A 24,377-nucleotide genomic window follows, 5' to 3' on the forward strand; every position below is an offset into this window, starting at 1 on the left:
TGCTGTGAAATAGATTGATCCGACTAAATAACCACAGAACGCGGAATTATGGATATTTTCTTAGTGGTAAATTTAAGAATGAAAGTTAATACATATTGCAGAGAGAGAGAGAGAAGACATTTTCTTTCCTTTCACTAGCGTAGTCAATCCTGCCTTGATAGGGATGAGTGGAGGCAGATGAGAAGAGAAAGCCTCTGTTCCACTCTGTAAGCATCTTCTGCTGTATTCTAAGTCTCTCCTTTGAGACAAGAGCTCAAATCCAACCCCCACTCTCTCTCGCATACTGAGAGAACAGTAGGGTTCTACTGATCTAACCACCCTTCCATATCCTTGTGTTGGCTAAACTGAAAGCAGGGAAAGTGCCCCCCATTATCAGAGACCAGGAACCATTATCTTCCAGGAAACTGGAAAATATCACAAGAAAGAACATAAAAATGTGTTGGGATTTTTATGTGCTGTCCTGTGAGTTTACATAGTATGTATCAATCAACAGTATGTATCAATAAGCCAGTAAGACGTTGATTGATGTAATATGTTACACACTTTGTTAATGATGATCAGTTAAATAATGTCTTCATTACTTTTTTAGGAAAAAGTTACCAACCTTATGAAAGTGTATTTTTCTGGTCATGATACTAGTCACTGTTGTCTCTACAGTAATGCTTTTACATCATCAACCACAGGCTGGTTCACTTGCTTATTTCCAGCTCTGTGAGCTGAGCAAAACCTTTGCTCTTATCTTTGAAGTTGTTTCCCCTTTAGCAGCTTCTCGATGAAAGCCAACACTCCCCTTTTCCACCTCCCCACAAAGTTAGTTTCTGTGCCCTGTCATTGAAGAAGGGTGAAGATGTTAATCATCCATATTTCCCTAATTAAACTCCTCGTCCTCCATTAATTACTCCCTGGCCTCACTAAAGATTTCTGGAAAAACCAAGCTGTCAGACGCCTTTTATTATGAACAATTAATTAGCAATTGGCTGACTCAAGATAGTGCCTAAAGTATTCTTGTGTAAGGTTTATGGTGTTTAGCACCAAATTCAGCGATCTACCTGATTGACCGCATGTTGATCATAAAACTAATTAGGTGCAGATTCCACTGAAGGCTGGCAATTGTATGGCAGTCGAAAGCGTGACTATAATTTAGTGGTGGTCATAACTTTCTATATCAATTAAAAAAACGACGGAAAAACGTGTTAATAAGAAGAAACATGCTGAATGAACTTCCCAGAAGAAAGATATAGTCGACCTGTTATTCGTTGGCCTAAAATGGATCTTGGTTTCTGTTCTGTCAGATGTGGGTTCTGTGGAGGGTCTTGCATACCACCGTGCCTGGGACACACTATACTGGACCAGCTCAACCACCTCCAGCATCAGCAGGCAGACTGTAGACCAGGACCGCCCTGGTGCTCTTAGCCGGGAGGCTGTGGTTACCCTGTCTGAGGACGACCACCCTCACGTCCTCGCCCTGGACGAGTGCCAGAAGTTAGTGTCTGATTCGCTCACTATCCCATTATTTCATTGGTTGATGTCAGTATTTAGAAGCTCAACCATTTAAATAATTTGCCATGTTTCTTGCATGTCACAGATTTCTGTCAACTGGATATTTAAGAAAAAGAAGGAAACAAGACATTAAATTACATTTACAAGGGAATGTAAAGTCACATTTGGCTTAATCTACAGTAGTACTGTTTATTCAGAATGCTGTTGATTTTAGATTAGAGTTATATTGAGATATTTACACTGCAGAGAACATTGCAGCCTATACCTCACAATGGGATATTCCTAATTGGCTTTACACAACAAAGTGACAATGTTCCCGTTATGCTATTCAGTATTAAGATGGAAAAAGACAGTATAGTTTCATGGTAATTACTTATTTATGTCAACAAGGAGGCTTCATTGTCTTGAAATGCAGAGAGCACTTGCTCATAGTTCACTCAGTCGGGATCCTTAGTATGGTGATTTGGTATTTGATATTCCCATTGCTGGCGTTTAATTATAATGCAACAGGAGATTATAAATTAGGATTTATGTCTGTCACCATGAAGGGTTATAAAATGGAATCCTCTTTACATGAAAATTCATATCCAATCTTGATTTATTTCATTTTAAAGCAATACCAGGTGTTTCAAGGGGTTCATCCCAGAATTTCTCCTGTTGTGTCCAATTTCTCTCTGTCTCAATCATACTCTTGACATGAAATTTGTGCATTCTGTAAACCCACTTACACAGAAACAGGTATTGTATTTATTTACTCCCCCTGCCCTTATAATGATCTGTCAACATTCTCAGTAACAATACAAAATAAATATGGATTGACATTCGATCTTATAGCAAACAGGCCTAACGCTAATCAATTTGATCAAAAAGGAGGGCGGGGCAGCAGCAAAATGGTAGCACCTCATCAGAGATGTAACTCAGGCTCGATGACACACAGACAACACGGAGAGCAGATGACAGGTCATGAAAGCCACATGAGCTATGGGAGCAGTAGATAACAGAGTGACATGACCACATAGACCTCGGGCCATTTGGAACAGCAATGAATAATTCCTTGTCTCCCATTAGTGTTTGTTTCCCCTGCGATAGAGGGGCTTGACAAGTTACAATCACAGTCCCATATTAGCCATCATAGGGGCCATGATTCAATTCTAGAGAACACATATTTGTTCTGTACACCTCACTGATAGGGTGTAAAGACATCTGTAGGGAAATGGGCATGATATAGAGATCTGGTGATACATCGGTTTGTCCTGTAGGAGTAAATTGCTTATACAGCTTAAGATAAAAGATGCAGTGAAGCTTGACGTTCACTGTATTTTTGCTGATGTGTACTATAGCTTTTCAAGTTTATCTGTGGGGTTAACGGTGGGTTTTCGATGTGGTTTGAATATTTCAGCCTGATGTTTTGGACCAACTGGAATGAGCAGAGGCCCAGTATTATGAGATCTAACCTGGCAGGGAAAAACATAAAGGTGATTGTAAGCACAGACATCTTGACCCCAAATGGACTGACCATTGACCACAAGGCTGAGAAGATCTATTTCTCAGATGGGAGCTTGGGGAAGATTGAGAGGTGTGATTACGACGGCTCCCAAAGATATGTGAGTATCTCAGTGTCATCAGTGATCTACAGTACATATATGCATACATAAATACATACAGTACATACACTTTTGTAATTTTTCATTTATTGTGCGGAAGGACCCGCAGTACATTCATATGGGTTAATAAGACGGTATACATTTTAATAATGTTAGGAATGTTTAGGGTTACAGTTGTACAATTGGATAAGGGTTGGTAGATAATAAAGTCTTAGTTACATGTTACATAGTAAGTTAACATTACATTTTGTTAATACAATTTGTTAACTTGGTAAGGCTTTCTTACCTATTATTCAATGCTAATTGTAAGCACCTGGATCAAAAATGTTACACACTGTGATCGAGGTTGTTCAAGAATCCTCAACTGATACGACCCATTTTGTTTCTAATTAACTCATTTTCTTCAACTCACATATCCTTGTATCCGTGATGAGATGACAAACCAGTGGATATCCTGTAGAATATCTATCACCATGTTCTCATATAACATACCACAGACAGAGCCGTTGGTTTACTTTATCATAAAAGTCATTTTCCTTCTGAAGTTAGGGATCTCATCGAGGGTCTCATTTTATTCGGGGGAAGAGGTTGCATGCATAATACATCTCCTCCTGATAATCCTCCCTGGATACGTATCGCTCTGTATCCCCTGCATGTACGGGATTACATGACACGCTAGCTCCCCATTGCTATGGATTTCAATTTGCACTCGACACAACCTTTGCGACTCACCAACTTGCCCCATCTCAATTAGTTACCCATACGTTTGCCCATCGAGGTCACAAGGCTCAAAAGTCTCACCCTTCCAGTCCTTGCGTGCTCCCACCACAGTGTAGTACTGCTAATGAAGCCTAGCACAGAGACCTATCGCGGGGGCCAGCCCGTCACCGTCCCAATTAAAATGTGAAAATTAAACAGAGGTAACGGATTATCAACAGAAAGAAAAGCCGCAAGCCACTCCGTGCGGTGGTGTGACGGGGGGGCTTCCTGCCGCGTGTGTTTGCGTGCGTGCGTGTGCATGGCTGGGTGTGAGTATGGGTGTGTGTGTATATGGGTGTGTACACACACACAAGCACACACACATACACACAGGGCCAAGCTCCTCCACTGCGGGGGTGTCATTACAGGCTGACAGGGAGTCCAATGACATCTCGTCTGACAGGGAGGAGGCAGGGGCTCCAAGGCCTCTCTCTCCAGCCTAACGTCTCTCCCGTGTCAGACATTGAGAACTCGTCATTAATGAAGTCAGAACTCAAGAGAGTTCCGTGGAGAGTGTGTTGAGGGAGGATGTCAACACATTTAGCACTGGAAAGAGGACCCTTTTAAGTGTGAAGAGATAGAATTATAATTGAGTACCGCATAAGGATGTTTAGTGTGAGGCCAGTGAATACGTTTTGAGACGTCTGTTAGGGCAGCACTTGTGGACGTGTTGTATGTAATGTATAGAGGAATCGCTTTTGATGCATCGGCAGGGGTTTTATGAAGACATGACACTTGGAGATGTGAGTTTTGTAACGCAAATATATTTAGCACATTATGAATCATCAAGTTTTAAAACCCTCATTTATGCCTGCTTATAAGTGCTTCTCTATTTACTTCAAGTATGCATGGAAGTAGACTTTCTGAGATTTGGAACGATAATTAGTCCCAGCGTTCACAACCAACGTCCTCCTAATCTAATTTCCTGTCAATATGTTCCGTCAAAACCCATCTGGCGCTCTCTCTCTCTCTCTCTCTCTCTCTCTCTCTCTCTCTCTCTCTCTCTCGTTCTCTCTCACTCTCTCTCTCTCTTTTTTTCTCTGTCTCTCATTTTCTCTCACACTGTCTCTCCTATCTCAGGCTTGTTCTCTCTCTCTCAATCTCTCTCTCTGTCTCTCTCCTGATGTCCAGTTGTTTCATGCACACACCAGGCTCCTTTAATCAACACCTGTCCTATTAATCCCTGTTTGGCGACAGGGCTAATGTGATCATGGTTACAAGCATGTCCCACTAATAGCTGAAACTACAGAGCTGCAGGAGGCCCTGATGGCTCCAGCCCTGAGAATCCCAGAAGGCGTCGTCTGATGTATTCCTGCCTCCCTCTCCATGACACTGTCATTTACACCCTCCACATCTGGGTTAAACAGTCATTTAGTGACTCCAGAAGCATTCGTTAGCATTGGTGGTTTTCCTCTCCGTCCTTGTTTCAATGTCATTTGACACTTTTACTGGCCAGTTTCTACGTTTTAACATGTCGTCAAAGATAAGCATTCACCCTTGAACAGTATACATCCCTATCACCTTTTTGTCATATCCACACACGCACACACACAGTATATCTATTGTTGATCATGCACTCCTCAACTCTGTAGGTCATTGTAAAGTCCGGCCCTGGAACCTTCTTTGGCCTGGCTATCTACGGAGACTTTATCTTCTGGTCGGACTGGGCTCGACGGGCGGTTCTGCGTTCTAACAAGTACACAGGAGGAGACACCAAGGTACTGCGAGCAGACATCCCCCACCAGCCCATGGGAATCATTGCCATTGCCAACGACACAAACAGCTGTGAGTAGTATTCTCCCTGGAATGGACTTGCTTCAAAGACACCTGGGCTGTCATACTGTATATCTGTGTGTGTGTTTTCACGTAAAGTGTATGCATGTACTGTATCCTTTCCTCATTCACACCGGGAGAGAGAGAGAACAGGAGAGAGGAGAGTGCATTGGACAAATTGAAAATATTGTACAAATCTTTGAGCAATGCTCGACAAATTGAGCCAATCGATTTGTCTTGCTCAGATCTGTGCTCTCGTGGGTCACATGTGCAGCTTTCCAATGGTGTCTGAGTGAACTGTTGGTCACTTCAAAGTTACTCTTTGCCACAGGCCACAGCTGATTCATCTTCATCCACGATTCCTCCTTTTGATGAGAGAAGCAGCAGGGATGATAAATTAAGAAGGTCACATTTAGCTGGGAAAGAAACTTAAGCAAGGGATGTGATTAATAAAAGATTTCCTTCAGTAGGGGAGCAGGTCTCTGAAGTGTCGCCTATGTTTAAAGTAGGACGATGGGAAACGGGCTTAAGAGCATCCCAAAGGCTAAGACTTGTCTGTTGCCTGTTGAGAGAGATTTTTTTCTCCACTGCAAATGGTCTCAAATTCCAAACATTGGCCTATGGATCTGACAGACATTAACAACCTGCAACGCTAAATCACCCTGTTCCAATTTGGAATTGCGGCTGTTATTATGCTGATGTTTCCTCATCCTCATTAAACCCTTCTGTAGCTCTCATCGTCTCTCCCAGTGTAGCCAGAAGAGAGGCCAACCTGCGTGTGCCTCAGGAGCTCTTCCAGAGCCCTGCTGAGTCATCCTTCACTCAGTCACTGATGCATGAATGAAAAGCCAGGGGCTGGTGGTAGGGAAGAGGAGGTAGAGGATGGATGGCTCATTTGTCACGTATCTCTCCAGCAAATGCTACCAGTTACTCCCCCCCCCCCTCCCTTTCTCCGCGGGTCTCCCTATCCACCCCACTCTTTATCAGGAAGGAGAAAGCAATACCTTATTGTACTTCCCCGCCTCAGGACTAATTATTTTTGTTTTTCAATACAGGAGGTGGCACCGGTGGCTTTTTCAATAAACAAACCATTCATTTGACTTTAGCCATGCAATTCGGGGAGACTGAGTGTCTGTAACATTCCTCGCTGGTTGTGGTGTGTTGCAGGCGAGATGTCTCCATGCCGAGTGCTAAATGGAGGGTGTGGTGACATATGCCTACTGACCCCGGAAGGAAGAGTCAACTGTAATTGCAGAGGAGAGCGTGTGCTATTGGATGATAACAGATGTGTGTGTAAGTCAGATGTTTTTTAAGTCCTTATCCCCCCACACAGACAACACACACACAGTTATCAAAACAAACATTACACAAAACAAATATTTATAATGCCGTCTTATTATCCGTAAAGCCATTAAACCAGCTAGACTGACAATGCTTGGTGCTTCTGTCAATCGTAGAGCGTAGCAGCGTAGTGTTTGCTAACACGTGACTCAACCCTCTATTGTTCAGTAGAGCTGTGTTGTCCAAGGCTGTAATTTCAAGGTAATATGGTTGCAATAGTTGCATCGACAGCTATACCAAAACCTTGAGGCTGGCACAAACCGGGTATGATGGTATGGGATTAGGGAATATCCCTGGTTAAGGCTACAAAGCTCTTCTCCCTGCAGCAGAGAATTCTTCCTGCAACATCCACACTGAGTTTGAATGTGGGAACGGCGAGTGTATTAGCTACCAGCTCACGTGTGATGGAATAGCCCACTGCAAGGACAAGTCGGATGAAAAGATGCAATACTGTGGTAAGAAATGTATCGTATCTTGCTCGGTTGTTCAGTTTTGTGCCGTGCTAATACACGGGTGTGTATAGCTAACTACTTACACCATTCTTCCAGATAACAGGCAGTGCAGACGGGGCTTTAGGGCCTGCTACAACCAGCGCTGTGTGGCCAACAGTCGCTTCTGTGATGGGATTGATGACTGTGGGGATAGCTCTGACGAGGCTTTATGTAACAGTGAGTGTTTCTCCCAGCGTTCTCTCCAGACGCCTGAGAGTGGACGCCCTTCTCGACCAGCTCATGCTCCGTGTTAGGCGAGAGAGAGAGAGAGAGAGAGAGAGAGAGAGAGAGAGAGAGAGAGAGAGAGAGAGAGAGAGAGAGAGAGAGAGAGAGAGAGAGAGAGAGAGAGAGAGAGAGAGAGAGAGAGAGAGAGAGAGAGAGAGAGAGAGAGAGAGAGAGATTCTCTTTACACTGTAATATACCGAATTGGGGAATCATGTATGCCCAAAATTCCCTTTCTTTTAGTAGTCTGTAATTATTCGGAGATGTATTTATCATCAATGTTTTCACGCCTCTAATTCCAGGGCAGATGAACCCATTGTTTAATACATATTACACCGTCATGCACTTCAAACATCAACAAAACTATAAAGAGGTCCCGTAAGATAAATACAAACCATCCAATAAATGGGATTTTAGGCACCAGGATTACAGCATTGTAATGTGTCTCAATGGATGCAGTTGGTTTTTAACGGCATACAGTATCAGCTGTGATCCTTTTCTGTTAACACAAGAACATGCAATTACACAAACGCCAGTACACACACTGAACTGGCGTTTGTAGTCTTAATATTTGATGTGTAGTAGTATCCCAAAGTGCAGGTCATAACATTGCTTAGCCATATACTTACAATACAATACCAGTCAAAAGTTTGGACACATTTTCCCATGGTTGTAGCATTTTCCCACGGGAAAATATGTCCAATCATAAATGAATCATAAATGCCATTTCTGTCTGTCTTTCAATGTAACATCAGGCCAGCTTTTTAGCTCTGAATTATCCACAGTTGTGCTACCTTCATCAGCCTGTCAATGATTGCCCATCTCCTGTCCATTTAGCATCCGCGCCCTTTTTGAAATGTTAATTTGTCTCTCAGATGTCACGTGTGCCACTGCTGAGTCTTCCTGCCAGGATGGTAGTTGCATCCCCAGCTCCGCCTGGTGTAACCAGGTCATCGACTGCGCTGACGCTTCGGATGAGAAGAACTGCAGTAAGTCATGGTTCCTCGACGCGTGTTTGAGAAGAAACTGACCCGCGCCGCCGCTGTGCCGATCTGTTGGATGCAGCATCACACTCGCATCTGTTTTGTTTGCTTGTTACCTGCACCTGAATCGATTTCCCCAAAAAGCAAATGAAGAGGCATTGTGTTTAAAGTTTCCCTGTTCTGGATTCAGATCACACTGACTGTTCGAACTTCTACAAACTGGGGGTGAAGGAGAGGAGTTTCATCAGCTGTAACTCCACCAGTCTGTGCATCCACCCCTCGTGGATCTGCGATGGAGCCAACGACTGTGGAGATTATGCCGATGAGACCAGCTGCCAGGGTGATTTTCCTCACCTCTCTATTTCCAAAGAAAGTCTGCTTTAATAAGAAAATCCTTAAAGGGGAGCAATACCGTATTTCTTTTTCTTAGGTGTTTCAGATGACTGTAATTACCGGCTGTGAGAGCTTGGCCAATGAGTCACCACCAACACCTTAAACGAGCTCCTTTCCTTCTGTTGTTCCACCCTGCAGTTTCTCATGGACACAAGTGTGAGGAGGGTCACTTTGCCTGTCCCAGTGGGAACTGCATCTCCAGCGTGTGGCTGTGTGATGGGCAGAAGGACTGCGAGGATGGCGCAGATGAGTTCCAGTGCGGTATGCTTTTAGCCATCTTGGATCTTATTTTGTTGTAATTTCATGCAGACGGATCCTCAAAGCCAGGTTCGAATAGAGCGGCGATACAGCGGTGGTTTTAGAACGCCGACTCGATGTTTTGTCCTTTTGACTTTGAGGTTTAACATTTCAATGGCTCTAAAACTGGCACTAATCGAGGGTAGGAAAGTAAGAGAAGAAGTTGGGAGAAGTATAAAAGAGAACCATGCTGTGACAGGTGCCGATCATGTGGTTTGGTACTGAGACAACTCATGCCCTGGCATTCAATTGCCCACTCTCATATTCATTCTCCGATTAGACCCCGCACCATCGCAGCCCAGCCATTTTAATTCATTACGTGGCTGTAATCCACACAAATTTGTCTTATGGAAGGCTTTGTCAAATGTTCTTGAATAGAACTACAGGAAGCCACCAGTTGAGAGAATGCATTGCAAAGACAAATCCTGAGTAAGAGCACTTACTGGCACGCCAAGTAAGAACGCCACATACCCTATTATTATTGTCCTTTTTTAATTGTGCGCTTAATTACATCGCTCCTCTAACACTGCTACTTGTGGATAGATAGTGTACATTCAACCTCATATTCAAATAGAAGATCCTTGAAAGGACACAGTGTTATTACGTTTCCTCTTTCATTTGCATATTGGCCTTGTGTAATTAATTAATTAGCAGTTTGTCTTTGCGACTTGTTCCTGAATACAAAAATTAGGCTTCATTGGAAAGTGGATGTGAAAGATCACACATACCCCATATCGAACTATACATGTCCCTCTTAACAGAAAAGACAAGAACGCTGCTATTCCACTCTTTGATAACAGATTATGTATGCATGATGTACCGTGACAAAGTAAAGATTGTTTTAATTACATAGTAATGCCATAGTCATGGATATGGGTAAAAAGAAATGGCCACCAAACTAGTCCTTTGCTCCTTGCTTCATTGCGGCCATAGTTTTTTTCACTTAAAAAAGTAAGTATTTATACGAACCTTGTTTTGCTGTTGAACAAGTGCTCATACCTGCATGGGTTATGACATTGAACGATTAAACCTATATTTTATACTGCATGTGCATCTGAAGAGGTAGGCTATATATGTTATTCTAGTGAGTGCAGACCTTTGGCTTAACCTCAGTTGAAAGACAAAATAGTCACAACTTAAATACATGTTGGTCAGAATTGGATTTGAAACCAATGCCTTCACAAAATGAATGAAATGCAAAATCATCAGATCTGGACAAACACATTCTCATTCTTTTATCTGAGAGATTCATGTCTGTGTATGTGAGATGATTGTATCAAGAATTGCAAATATGCCTTAGCAGGCTTTCAAAGGTGAAATGATTAATGTTTCCATCACAAGGATAGGATTCTGTTAGATGTTCTGAATTGCATTTTCAGGACAAATAGATATTCTCTTTTCTCAGAGTTAATTATCATATAAAAGCCAGAGCTATTGGTAAACTGACAGCAAAGGGAAATGGTGAGAAGAAAATGCCATTATTTCAATGAAAACCAAATTTCACAATTGATTTAATAATAACACTCATCTGTCACTGCAATTTTCTGATTTCCTCATGCAGTAATGTCTCCAATATATGCATAAAGAATGTACTATTCTTTGATACTCATGCACTGTAGTCATACTCTATTTTGTCATGATTTTGTAACTCATAATGTTAACATTTGAAATGCACACTCTCGCATATGTAAATAATTATGATAACTAGATAATGTTTTATATACGTGTCATCAGAATTGTCTGAATCATATCAAATTTGAAATAATCGGTTTGGTACACAAATATATTTTCAAAAGCACACATAGATCATTTGTTTCATCTCCATCCTCTTCATTGTTCAGTGATCCATAAATCCATTTTTTGACATGAGCTGCTAGAAAGCCTTCTTTCTTCCCTCTTCCTTTCTTCAAAGCTGTGGCAGTTTGTGTCATTACAGAAGTTCAAGAGAGGTACGTCCTCAAGGCTCTGCTGGTGGAGTGGTTGTCTGACAGGAACCCAGGACCATATTAGGAAGTAATTGGTTCTTGTCTCTATCTCCACCAAATTGCCTTTTTTGGGGGATTATCTACACTATTTCAACAGCAGTCCTTTATTGACCGGAAACTGGCAGTTTTGGTTTGTCCTTGTTTGGATTGTGTTGGACTAAACGACAGAAATACCCTAGAGAAATCCTGTCGTTATAGAAATATTGGCCTCTCTTCATGGTGTTAATCAAAGTTTCTGTTTAGGATTCAGTAGCAGCTCTCCTTCAGTTGCAAACCGCTTTTTCATCACAGAACACAAAATATGTAAGGTCTCCAGTTTGGCTGCAAGGCCACTGCTCACTACAAAGCAAATAACTTCAGAAAGGCTCATGGCAAATGGGAGCCAAGCCACTTGTGTTTTGATTAAAACAAGCTGCATGTCTTCTATATGGGATGCTGTTGTTGTTTTGTTTTCTCAATACTTGTGATTTATGGCTTTGGAAATCTGCTTTCCCGCCTCCTCAGACTCCTCCTGCCTGTGGAACCAGTTTGCCTGCTCCAAAAACAAGTGCATTGCTAAGCAATGGCTGTGTGATGGGGAAAATGACTGTGAGGATGGCCTGGATGAAAGTGTACAAATCTGTGGTAAGGCTTTCTAAGGTCATCATCAAGTAACCAGTCGGCTTTTCGATCACATACAGTATACTGTACCAATTTTTTTCCTGAGTTAAACCAAGAAAACAATGTAGGTATGGTTTCCAAAATTGGAAATGACTGCCAGTATATTCATTTCCGTACAGTACATCATGTACAGTGCACATACACAAATATTTATGAAATTTCCCTTTGGCTGTTCCACACACAGGCATTCATTACTTAGATGCAATTCTTATCTTGATTGTCACAGCATGATCTGATATTTACTGATTGAGTAAGTATAGCTACGGAACAGTACCTTGCAGGCCAATTAAACCTTTGCCAATTACATGTGCTTGAAGATACTGTGTCAACCCTAAGTGGATACAATGTAATAAAAATAGTTAACAACATTCAAATATATTTCGATTCCAACCTACACATGACGTGATCTTAAGTACGGCCATCAGCTGTTGACCATTCAGTGTTGTTTTTCTCCCACCAGGTTCTGTGACGTGTGCTCCAGGGTTGTTCAGCTGCCCAGGCTCATACGCCTGTGTGCCCAAGCGCTGGCTCTGTGATGGGGAGAGGGACTGCCCTGATGGCAGCGATGAGCTCTCTGCTGCTGGATGCGGTAAATATATGTGCCCATCTACATCTTACCAATATAGATGATATTTATGTCAAACCTATCTGAAACCTATTTCAGACCAGCAGAGATTTTTACTTAATCTTCATGGCATGTTTCTCGAGTGTTTGTTGAGTGGCATAATATGAGAATATGAATGTAATATGAATACAAACATGGCCCTGTAATGGTGACGATCCACCATTCAGCATTCTCTTTTTTCTCATACATTAGCACCCAACAACACGTGTGATAACAACTCCTTCCGCTGTCACAACAAAGCCTGCATCCCTCAGAACTTTGTCTGTGATCATGACGATGACTGTGGAGATGGGTCAGATGAGTCTGTAGAATGTGGTGAGTCAAGATTCAATGAAGCTTTATTGACACCTTCCCCGTGTAACTATCTACCCATGTACTATACGTGCATCAACCTACAGTAGATCAACTTTATTGAGTACAGTATTAACTACGCCAGAAAGGACAAGTAGTGACTAAAGTATAACAATTTATTTGAGTTATTTTTTGATTGACTGAGTGGTTGAGTGTTTTTTTTCCATTCATCTGGTTTATAACTTTCATGGTTCCTGGAGTGACAGATGATGAGCCTGTGGCTGTCTCCCCGCAGACTACCGCTCATGTGGACCGGATGAGTTCCGCTGTGGTGACGGGCGCTGCTTGCTTAGTGCGCAGTGGGAGTGTGATGGCTACGCAGACTGCCCAGACCGCTCAGACGAGCTGCCATTGGACCTCAAATGTCTGGCAGCAGGTACGGTACCATACGACTGCTGTTTGGCACTTCCCGCGTAGCTCTACATCAGTGTCAGAGGCCCCTGCTACACCTCAAGGAAAGAGGACATATGGCAGTAGCAAATGGCAAATGGAACTAAGTGAACATTTTTTTTACAGACTTTATCTGCAGGGGAGCCTTTGTAAAGTGATCAACCCCTGTATACGGGGCTGTATAATTGCAATGGTCCTGTGCCAATGACAGTTATGTATTACTCTTTCAGGGAGTTTGTGTAATGGCTCCTTCTTCATGTGCTCCAATGGTCGCTGCATCCCCGAGACGAGCCTCTGTGACAAGAAGAACGACTGTGGAGACCACTCTGATGAGAAGAACTGCAACGTGAACGAGTGCCTCAACCGCAGAGTCAGCGGCTGCACGCAGGACTGTCAAGACCTCACAGTGGGATACAAGGTAAGTTACAGGTAATAGGGTACCCTGCTTACAGGCTGTGGTCCGTGGCAGCCTGGTAACGCGCCACTCTCTGGTTTCAACCATGTGTGCTGGCTTTGATTATTCACACACATTCTGGACTAGGTCTTGTGATTACACTGAATCTCAACCAACCCCTGGAGGGTTTCAAATGAAATGTTTACACTGATAGTGCACGGTGATAACTATATTTCTACTGACGCTGACCGCAAACTGTAGCTTTCATGGACTTTTCATCAAATACCGAGGCAAAACCGTACTCCTAAGTTAAACCTGCAATATTATTTACTTACTTCCTTATTTCAGGTGATGGAACTGAAGCCTTACTGTTTACCACAATATGCTAATATTTATCTGAGGAATACATTCATTTTAACAAGAGAGCGGGTAGCATTTCTGTCAGGGAATGTTAATAACGCTATTACTGAAGATGGTTTCTACTTGATGGTTGGCCCTGCCTTGACATGAGGAAAAGACCTCCACTAGAAAAGTGGGGACATATTATAATTGCTATGTTTATGAGTGAGTAAAGTGATTTAGGACAACATTTCATTTTATTAGACTCGCTCAGCACTACATGAAAACTCACATAAGAGTAGCAACCACTTTAATACGGAAGATATACCATACATTCAAAATTATTTCACCATGCACTATATGGTGCTGAAGCTTGCTTCCGACAACTGAATGAAGAGCTAAATAGCGTTTTGAGAGGTTATTGGGGCAGCAGTCCAGGAGAGTGTTCTTTTTGTATGTGAAGATTCATGACAGGAAAGGACAGTGCTTCAGAGGGTCTGAGGGATGACTGCTATTTGGCCTACATCCAGGTCAAAGCAGTGGTGGTGAAGTGACCCCATAGCAATCACAGTTGTCAGAAGAACACACAAACACACACACACACACACACACACACACACATACACACACACACACACACACACACACACTGTCGGCCTCGACATCCCCCTGCCCTGCTCTCTCTCTGCACCAAAAAGTGACAAAAGGCCATCAAAACTCTGCACTGTCTGGAGAGTAGAGCAAAGCCAGCTAGAGAGCACATCAATGCGGACCCCCCAGCTCATCTGTCTGTGGCCTGAACAGAGAGATCAGCAGAAAGAACCTCAAGGTTATAACTTTGGATAAGACAGGGATTTGCCCTGGGGCCAGTTCAGCTGATACAAGCACTTTGAGTTATTTTGGATGGTGGTGGCATTGGAAAGGGAAAGACATGATACGGGTGTCTTTCATTGTAACTTGACATGGGAGTCCTCATGTTGATGTTCCTTTACAGTTGAAGCATTTTAGCTGTATTAGCATGGATAAGTATCAGTCCATGTATCTGAACATTATTTAAGAGTAGATACAACAACACAAAAACAAGGTTTTTGGGGGTAAAAACAAAATGTGTGGATGGTTACGGTTTGTGAACAGCCTCAAATGAAAGCATCTCAATCCAAACTCTACCAATACTCAAGTAATATTTACACATGTTACAATTTTGCAAATACATTTGTCACCTGTACTTTATCATGTGCTCACCACTGGGCAAGCTCTAACAGAATGGTTTTACTCATTATTGATCTATTATACATCCGAGCGCACAAGGCAACCTATCCTAGTGCACAAGGCAAAGTGCACAATTCAGTCATTTCTGTATTTAAGACAGGTAGGAATACCATTAACAAATTAACAGCCTCATAAGATGCACTGTTGTATATTGTTGTATATACAGTATGGTTAGTGATGTAGCTGGATTATATATATGGTATACATAAATAGTTACATCTTTACATTGAGCACCAACAAAAAATGAAGCCAACAATATAAAATATCAACTGCTGTAGAATATCTATAATATGGTTTGTGTATATTGCTTTTTTTTTACATTAGCAAGCTTATCACCCTTCAGCAATTGTGTGTCTTGGAGAACTATGGTACTGTTGAACTGTAAACTGTTTTCCATGCAGAAAATTATATTTAAAAAATAAATAGCTATCCATCATTGCACCTTTAGATAATTATTGTTTTCCCCTTTGTCTTCTCAGTAATAGGCACCACAGCAACCATGTTATAAATATGTTTCTATTGCATTAGAACACAAGCTTAACACACACATACGGCAGGTTGAGACACACTTTTTATTCTGTTGAGAGCAGCAGGACATTAACTATGGAAGTCGATGTACCAACAGTATGTAATTGTTTGTGATACAGCAGAGATATTGGGGGATTTTGAGTGGAAGTGCCAACCAAACCCAAAATAATAATAATCTTGAAGTATCAGCTATTTCTGAAACAAATGATAGAACTAAATGTTCTGCATCTCTTGTGTGGTGTTACTTCCTTCTGAGCAGTGTAAGTGCTGGCCAGGTTTTCGTCTGAAGCATGATGGGAAGACGTGTGTAGACATTGACGAGTGCTCCTCCAGTCTACCTTGCAGCCAGCGCTGCATCAACACCTATGGCTCCTTCAGGTGTCTCTGTGTGGATGGATACGAAGCCCTGGAGCGCAACCCCAACACCTGCAAGGCCCTCTCATGTAATTTGACTTTCAGTAGATATAACTAAATATATCCCGAATGGTGAGAGAAATAAATTATGCAATCTTGTTCTAAAAGCTGTTTCATTATTTATTCTTGTCTTTCTTTTCTTTAGTGGAGGAACCCTTACTCATACTAGCAGACCATCATGAAATCAGGAAACTTAGTGTGGATGGATCTAATTATACGATTTTGAAACAGGTACGTGTTGGTTGAGATTCTTTCAGTGGAACAGTTCAAAGCATATGGTTGTATTTGTCTTATTTCAATTCATGTTGACCTAATATGCATGCATGATGAGTTATGATCATGACTGAAAGTCATTGAAACACCCATCTCTGTGCTGTCTTGTTTTGTTTTTTTTCATCATATATATTTCATCATATATATTATCTTAATTACATATGTGTGCTGGCTTCTTGGTCCTCGCAAGTCCAAGTGCTATTTCTAAAGGTTTTTATTGGGTTTCGGGTAAGTGTTTGAATTGCCGTAAGGGTTGGGGTTAGGGGTTTCGGATAGTTTTAGGGTTAGCGTCAGGAAACACTGTTGGGTTTAGACTTTAGGTTAGGTTTTTGGGTTAAGGTTATGGTTAATATTAGGGCAAGGGAAATTAGGATTTTGAATGGGAATGAATTGTGAATCCACCCAAGAATAGCAATACAAATGTGTGTGTGTGTGTGTTTGTGTTAGTGTGAGGCTATCACTGCGAATGTGAGTGTACCGTTAAAGTGACTTAATGAATCCAGCTGGGTCATGAAATGGAACTGCTCAGACACTGAAACCTTAATGGGCCTGCTATTAAGATGCGCTCTGACGTGGTTGTGATAACGAAGACCATAGTCTACACTCCAATTTTGTCTAATTTCGCATGGGTTGCCAGCAATGGTTAGAGAGTGAATCGTTATGTAAATCTGTTAAATGTACTTCTATTTAGTCCATGTAAAAAGCACTGAAACCTTTCAATACTGAGTCATTTCTAGATAGTCTTGGAAAATTCTATGTTTTTATTTTTTTATTAATTTTTTATTTTGCGAGCTTGAAATCTGTCTGATCCCTTAGCCCACCCATCTGGGGTATGTATGTTGTGAAGGGTTGGTGGTAGGGGTAGTGGTGTGTGTGAGGGTGTGTATGTGTGTGTTGGGGGGCATGAGCATTGAAAGTATTATATTAGCAGAGTGAAATAATCTCAAGGGTGTCCTTTTAAGAGGGTATTGCAATGATCATTTCAGACACTTGAAGCTGGATTTGAATACATGCATCGCTAAATTTAACTGGGCTATTCTATAGGGTCCCCTTAACAAATGTGGCCCCCCAACTCTGCCTGCATTGGGAGTTCTTAACACCACAAATGGAATCACCAGGTTAGCATTAATGGCAGCTGCTGTGGGGATGAGCACGTGGCTTGACTAAGTGGTCCCATTAGTGTGTGTCAGAAACTCCGCTGACCCCACATCGCTGTATCACACCATTACATGTTCAGCATAGATCATACATTAATGATTTTATGTTAATATGAAATGATCCAATCAGCTTGTATTATGTATGCCCAGTGCATTAAGCCACCCCTTTTATCGTCAATTTTATTGGACTGAGATCGCGGCACAACTGCACTTGAGTCATCTCATAGTCTCACCCGACGACGTTTTTCATACGGTCATTTCGACCTCTAGGGTCTCCCTCACTACCGTGTGCATACATCTAGTGAAGGAGTGTGGAGTCAGTGCAATACCAGCAAGCTGGTCTGAGGAACTTAACTGCATGGAGGAGGTTGTCCCTCAGGACACTTTGGTGCCTGACTTTGAGGGTGTCGATTTGAGTGTGTCTGATGAAGATGTCTGGTATCGCCTGTCAGATTTGCTGACACCTTATCCTAGCACCCTGGTGCAAACAGCAGGGAAGGTGTGTTTGTTTAGGGAGCAGTTTAATCTGACTGACAGGGGGATCCTCTGAGAAAGACAGGAAGAGATGTTCCTCAATCTTCAGCTTTGATAAAGCTCCGATGGGTTCCTCCCTGGGGCTCAAATTCAGCTGGAGGCATTGCATTTCATGGGGAGCACACCTAAAATCAATATTGTTAGTGAAAATCACAAGAGACGTTAACATAGTGTATTTACAGCAAAGGGATGGTTCTGTAGCCTTGGGATACCCAGTTTTCAACCAAGAAATGGATAGTACTCTTTCACAGTGCTGAATGAAGGTATAAAGAAGCTAACTGAGTCAAGATGTTCGTGTTAGTTTCTGCTTTGTGTAGGCTATGCTGCTGCTGCATTATTTAAAGCTAAACAGGAGATTTTCAAAGCTATTTCACTAATGAAAGATGTTATTGAGGTGGATCTCACGGTTTTACATTTACATTACATTTATTCATTTAGCAGACGCTTTTATCCAAAGCGACTTCCAAGAGAGAGCTTTACAAAGTGCATAGGTCACTGATAATAACAAGATAGCCCCAAAGCATTGCGGGTAGCCAAAAACAAGAAGCACACATTGTGAACAACCCAAAAATAAGTGCTAAAGGGAAGAAACCATAAGAGCATGTAGTTAAGCAAGTTACAATTAAACAACATGAATCTCTAAGTGCAAGTGTACCTGTAGGAAAGCAAGCAACAGTAAAATAAAATAAAATAAAAATAGGATTAACTAAAATAGAATACAACAGTTTAAATCAGCTACCATTAACCAACAAGAGCAACAGTCTAAGCAAGAGTCATTAGGATCCTTGAGGAAACTAGCATTGGGTTCAGCAAACCATTCCTCAGTACCATTGTACTCCCGGTTTTGTGTCTTCATATTCACCGAGTAGTGGGAGGAAAGGCAATATAACCTTTTTTTGGAGTAGGAATCCATTTACCTATGCTGGCTAATGGGATTTGTTAGTCACTTGTTGAAAGAAGGCATAGAATATCTTAATCAGGGAATTAATACAGTGGTCCTGCTCAGTGCATTAAGGAATGAGTCAATTAGTAATGCACATTCTTCCTGTTTCCTACAGGGACTCAACAACATCATCCACATAGACTTTGACTATAGGAAGGAGTTTATCTACTGGATCGACTCCACCAGACCCAGCGGACGTAGGATCAACAGAATGCGACTCAATGGGAGTGACCTCAAGGTACTGCTAAGCTGAAATGACTCGACGCTGCCATATGGTACCTCATGGCCTCTATCTTACCTTAGAGACCCTCCCTCCATGGTCTGCACCTCAGTGGACTGAAGCCTTCTATTAGCAACACCTACACAGAAAGGGTTCCTTTAGTTTTTCAACCACATCATTATTCTAAATGATGGTAAAATTCCATGGCTTGGTAATGAAGGAGGCCGCAGTGCTTCTGAGGCATTTAATTGGCTGCAGACAGTCAAGTGTGTTCCTTCCTGTCATCTTTATGGACATCATAATGGACCTTTATTGTCAGGCAACAATGTTAAAATTGCAATAAATGCTCTGCCTGACAATAATATCAGTAGCCTTTGTTGTTGGCAGACTGTCCTTGTTACAAACTGTCATACCGGTTTCTCTGGCCAATCATAGAGGTCTGCTTAGATCATGGGACTGGGTCCCAGACAGTCAGACGTCATGACTGCACCTGCTGTGCACCCTATCCTCCAGCTCATTAGCATTAATGTGTGGGGGGGCAAAAGGCTCATTCAGCTCAATTACTCCCACAGTCCTTCTTTGAGCCCCCGCCATCACTCAGCGAGAGATCAAACTGTTTGAAATAGATCTGGTGTTCCTCACATTGTGGTTCATTTTAAAGGCAGAGACCAAAGTTTTTGCAGTTTGAACACACAATATGGAAATTAGGATATGAGTGGGTTTACTATTTGTGATTATAAAAACCAGAAAGGCATGAAAATCATGAGTAAAATGCAGGTGTCGATTTCCATATGGAATTAAATTGTGTATAAGTGGAAAAGCGTTCTATCCTTGACAGACCTTTTCCAATGTTATTTTAATGGAAATTGAAGTATGTCTGAACTTTTTGTCTAAGATGAAGTTGTTGAAATATTCGTTATTAGTATTTGACAGATATTGACCCAAAACAGCCTTCAGCCAGCTTTCAACCATTAACCTTGTCCAAACAGCAATGTGTTTAATGGCAAAGTAGGACAAGAGCATATTGTTAATCAGATCCAGGGTCTGTGGTTTTGAAGTTCCAGTGCAGCCAGAGCCTACAGCCAGATCTATAGTGTAAGTGAGAGACAGGGGACATCATTAGCGTTCATCAGTCTTGCATGTGTCTGCAGTGTCTTTGTCATCAATATACTGTGCCTTTTGCTACAAAATGTGTATAGGGATGGTGAATATATTGTGTTGCTTTTGATGTCATGGGTGAGTAGGGTGTGAAAAACAAGAACTATAAAGCTTGTTGGAATAACAAATACAAACAATAACAGTTTAGGTGAAGTAACAAAGAAATACATTTTAGCTGAACAAACCATTGTTTAAAGACATTTTAATAAATAAAAATTGGCGTGGAGCAGGATCAAAAGTGTTGTGGATTTAGCAGATCTTTATGTTTTGATGGACCATATTCAAATGTTGACATTTCTTGCAAGTTAACTGTCATTTTCACATAAAGCAATCTCTCAAATCACTGTTGAAAGAGGCTACATCGGAATACCAGGGACACAGGCTTACGTCTTGAATATTAACCGGCTTCTTTTTTGTTCAGGGAGACAGTTCTGATTGAAAACACTCCTCAATCTGTGACATTTTGGGGACTGTTTGAAGCTCAGTTTCGTCTAAATTACTGCTTAGGGGACAACCCAGTCTATTTGGCAAGACTATATATCTTCTTGCAAATGATGATAGAGAAGGCCTCAAAGCACATCATGTCTCTTAATGGCAGATTGCACGGGTGTTGTGCGTTTGAAATAGTGTTTTCAAGGCATCAGCTTCATCTGCCAGCTGGCACAATAATTGTTTATTCCAAACAACTGGTTTTCCTAATTCAGGAACTGTCTGGACTTGGAGACATTGATAAAGGGTTACTGAATAAATTCACCATCATTGAGATAGCTTTCTTCACTTTTTTTACTCAATTTTCACTTGTTGTTGCTGTATCATTCTAATCTTGCTAGTAATTCCCGCTGTCTTTTTTCAGATAGTTCATCGGACGGCCGTGCCCAGTGCACTAGCCGTGGACTGGATAGGAAAGAACCTGTACTGGTGTGACGTGGAGAGGAAGACTCTGGAGGTCTCCAAGGCTAATGGCCTTTATCCCACCATTCTAATTAGCTCTGGCCTCAGAAACCCCACTGATCTGACCCTCGACCCTCAGACTGGGTATGTACCTGACACATTGGGGGGGATTTTCTGCAATAGCAGCTTGTGAGGTGATGCTGAACGATTTTTATCCAGAAGACATAGTTCTCAGCAACACCCTGTATCTATCGTTTAAAGGAATCCTTTAAGATTCAATAGCGATTCAATACCCCAGAGGCAAATACTCTGTCACCTGATGATGGGGAAATTGGTGTTTTTGAAGTCAAGAAGATTCTAAATTGTCAGCACACTTGAACCCTCCGGGGAATGATTCCATAGTGTCCCACTGTCATTGATTTTCAGCTCTTTCACCTATGTACATTATGAGAAAGAGTAAACCTTCTGTCAGAGACAGCCAGTGAGTGTGTTGTGATTACTATTCCTCCGCAGGTTTGTGTTCTGGGTAGACTGCTGTGAGTCGCCTCATATTGGTCGTATTGGCATGGACGGTCGGGGCCAGGTCGTTCTCATTGACACAGAGATCTACAGCCCTACCGCTCTCACTATTGATTACACCAACCAGAGGCTCTACTGGGCAGATGACAACCACATTCTGTTTGCCAACATGGATGGTTCCCAAAGACACAAAGGTGAAGCATTGCTTTGGGCCTGTCTCTGTCAGAGCACACTTTTTGACTGATTACATGTTTGCCGTCTGTATAAACATTACTGAAGCGTTTTTAAACTGTGAATCCCAAACTTAACGACGCAGATAATTGATGCTTGCCAGCCGAAAAGATGTACTTCTTATGTAATAACTTCTGGCTTTTTGTCCCACACTAGTGTCCTATGAGCACATTCAGGGGGTGATGGGACTGACCCTGTTTGAGGACTTTGTCTACTGGACCGACGGGAAGTCCAAATCACTCAGAAGAGCCCAGAAGACGACCGGAGCTCAAGGGCTAGAACTGCTCAACTCTTGGCAAGCCATTAAATCAATCAAGGTCTATCATTCTCTGCGCCAGCCTGAAGGTAACTCTCTGCCTACACTTCAGGCTTTTCATTTTCCCCCTCATTTCTTCTGACCTGCACCTAGCCGCTGTTTTGTGTCTTCCTGATTGTGTAAGCCATGAAATGGACTGTATGCATGATTGTATGTTGATTTTGTTTTCCCCTCTGTAATCTTACAGTGCCCAAGCATCAATGTCAGGTGGCCAATGGAGGCTGCAGCCACTTATGTCTTCTGTCCCCGGGCGGTGAACACAAGTGTGCTTGTCCAACTAACTTCTACCTGGCGGCAGACAATAAGACTTGCCTCTCCAACTGCACAGCCAGTCAGGTCAGCTCACTCTCTCTCTCACTCACCTCAGCAATGCAAGATTATATAACTGCTGCTCTTTGTGATTGTTGCTGTTTTTTACCTCAGGCACTTGTTGTTGTTTAGTGCATCTTCTCTTTGTTTGTCTCACCCTTTTTTATCTGTGTAGAAGCTTCCCTGGTTTATGTCCCCTTGAAAATAGTGCTATATATGTTTGCCAGTGTACAGCCCACAGATGTAGTTTGGTATAACTCCATTTCATCCAACTACCAGCAAACATTACTTCATTTACATATACACATTGTTAGGTTATTATCATTCTTAGAACTCTTATATTCTTATTTATATCATAACTATTGTGGATAAGTATCGTAAGTCATAAAGGTTTGAAATTGATATTACAGGTTTAGGTTTATTAGGGGCTAAAGATCCAGGATGTTGCTATCAGGATGTAACGTTGATTTAACCAAATATGACAAAAAGTGCGCCTCAACAACGTTACCGACCCTGTCTTAAATGTCTGAAAAATCTTTTGTTGAAGTTGGTCTTTCATCTTGTGTCTGTGTTTGCGTGTGGGGGGTGTTTGCGTTTGTATGTGTAGTTTCGCTGTGGGACAGACGAGTGTATTCCTTTCTGGTGGAAATGTGACACTGTGGATGACTGTGGGGATGGATCAGATGAGCCTGCAGACTGTCGTGAGTACTGTACATTTGTCTCCCTACCACAGTACCCATAGGAGATTCCACATGCCTTTTTAAAGTGTATGCAAACTTAATTCATGGAAACTGTGTGTCTTTAATGTGTCTTCATCTGTCTTCATCTTCACTGTCCTGGAGGGCTGTTTTAGCGTAATGAAAACAATGTCTGATTTGTCAGACTTACAGTGATAAATGCAGTTGGAGAATTTAACAACCTGATTGTAGACTTATTAATGTCTTTTTCCCTCCACCTTATCAAGCTCATTGTTGGTAATTATACCTAAATGTAGGAATACATGTGCATAATGGCTGGAAATCATATGCGTTTTCTGAAGTGATTATTTTCTCTCCCACAGCGGAATTTAAATGTCAACCAGGGCGATTCCAGTGTGGCACTGGCCTGTGTGCTCTTCCCCCGTTTATCTGTGATGGAGAGAATGACTGTGGAGACAACTCAGACGAGGCCAACTGCGGTAAGGGACATTTTACTATTGCTATTAAAAGGGTAACTAAAGACTCCATATTCATCCTTAGCCCACAAATTCATATATTGTTGGTCAGAGATTTTTCATTTGTATTTATTTTGGGACTTCCTGAAATGCTCAAAGTGATACACGATTTATAACCACTAGGGACAAAAAGTGATTTATGACCAAAAATAATTACAAATGACACTTTTGTGGAGATTTGTTTGGGAGATTGGTTGGAATACAGATCAGGATTGATACATTAAGCTGTGCATGAGTATTGACCAGAGGTAAAAACATTTTTTTAAAGGGTTGGTTTTAATTACTCTTAAACAAA

At 41.8% G+C, this 24,377-nt stretch overlaps 1 protein-coding gene across 1 annotated transcript in view; it reads left to right on the forward strand.

The window, feature by feature from the left end:
- The window catches only part of lrp1bb (low density lipoprotein receptor-related protein 1Bb), a 112,356-nt gene that overhangs the window by 64,645 nt on the left and 23,334 nt on the right, over positions 1 to 24,377 (forward strand). Inside the window, exons 42-64 of the mRNA XM_084688483.1 lie at positions 1,293 to 1,482; positions 2,900 to 3,104; positions 5,456 to 5,648; positions 6,804 to 6,929; positions 7,304 to 7,432; positions 7,526 to 7,645; positions 8,566 to 8,679; positions 8,864 to 9,013; positions 9,205 to 9,327; positions 11,853 to 11,972; positions 12,469 to 12,597; positions 12,826 to 12,948; positions 13,220 to 13,360; positions 13,605 to 13,792; positions 16,164 to 16,347; positions 16,464 to 16,549; positions 19,341 to 19,463; positions 21,457 to 21,638; positions 22,008 to 22,207; positions 22,401 to 22,589; positions 22,748 to 22,896; positions 23,477 to 23,570; positions 23,930 to 24,046. Coding sequence (XP_084544609.1) covers positions 1,293 to 1,482; positions 2,900 to 3,104; positions 5,456 to 5,648; positions 6,804 to 6,929; positions 7,304 to 7,432; positions 7,526 to 7,645; positions 8,566 to 8,679; positions 8,864 to 9,013; positions 9,205 to 9,327; positions 11,853 to 11,972; positions 12,469 to 12,597; positions 12,826 to 12,948; positions 13,220 to 13,360; positions 13,605 to 13,792; positions 16,164 to 16,347; positions 16,464 to 16,549; positions 19,341 to 19,463; positions 21,457 to 21,638; positions 22,008 to 22,207; positions 22,401 to 22,589; positions 22,748 to 22,896; positions 23,477 to 23,570; positions 23,930 to 24,046 — 3,375 coding nt within the window. The remainder of the gene's footprint in view (positions 1 to 1,292; positions 1,483 to 2,899; positions 3,105 to 5,455; positions 5,649 to 6,803; positions 6,930 to 7,303; positions 7,433 to 7,525; positions 7,646 to 8,565; positions 8,680 to 8,863; positions 9,014 to 9,204; positions 9,328 to 11,852; positions 11,973 to 12,468; positions 12,598 to 12,825; positions 12,949 to 13,219; positions 13,361 to 13,604; positions 13,793 to 16,163; positions 16,348 to 16,463; positions 16,550 to 19,340; positions 19,464 to 21,456; positions 21,639 to 22,007; positions 22,208 to 22,400; positions 22,590 to 22,747; positions 22,897 to 23,476; positions 23,571 to 23,929; positions 24,047 to 24,377) is intronic.

The sequence above is a fragment of the Hypomesus nipponensis genome, chromosome 23 (assembly GCF_054491055.1).
Source record: "Hypomesus nipponensis isolate SF chromosome 23, ASM5449105v1, whole genome shotgun sequence".
Taxonomy (NCBI): Eukaryota; Metazoa; Chordata; class Actinopteri; order Osmeriformes; family Osmeridae; genus Hypomesus; species Hypomesus nipponensis.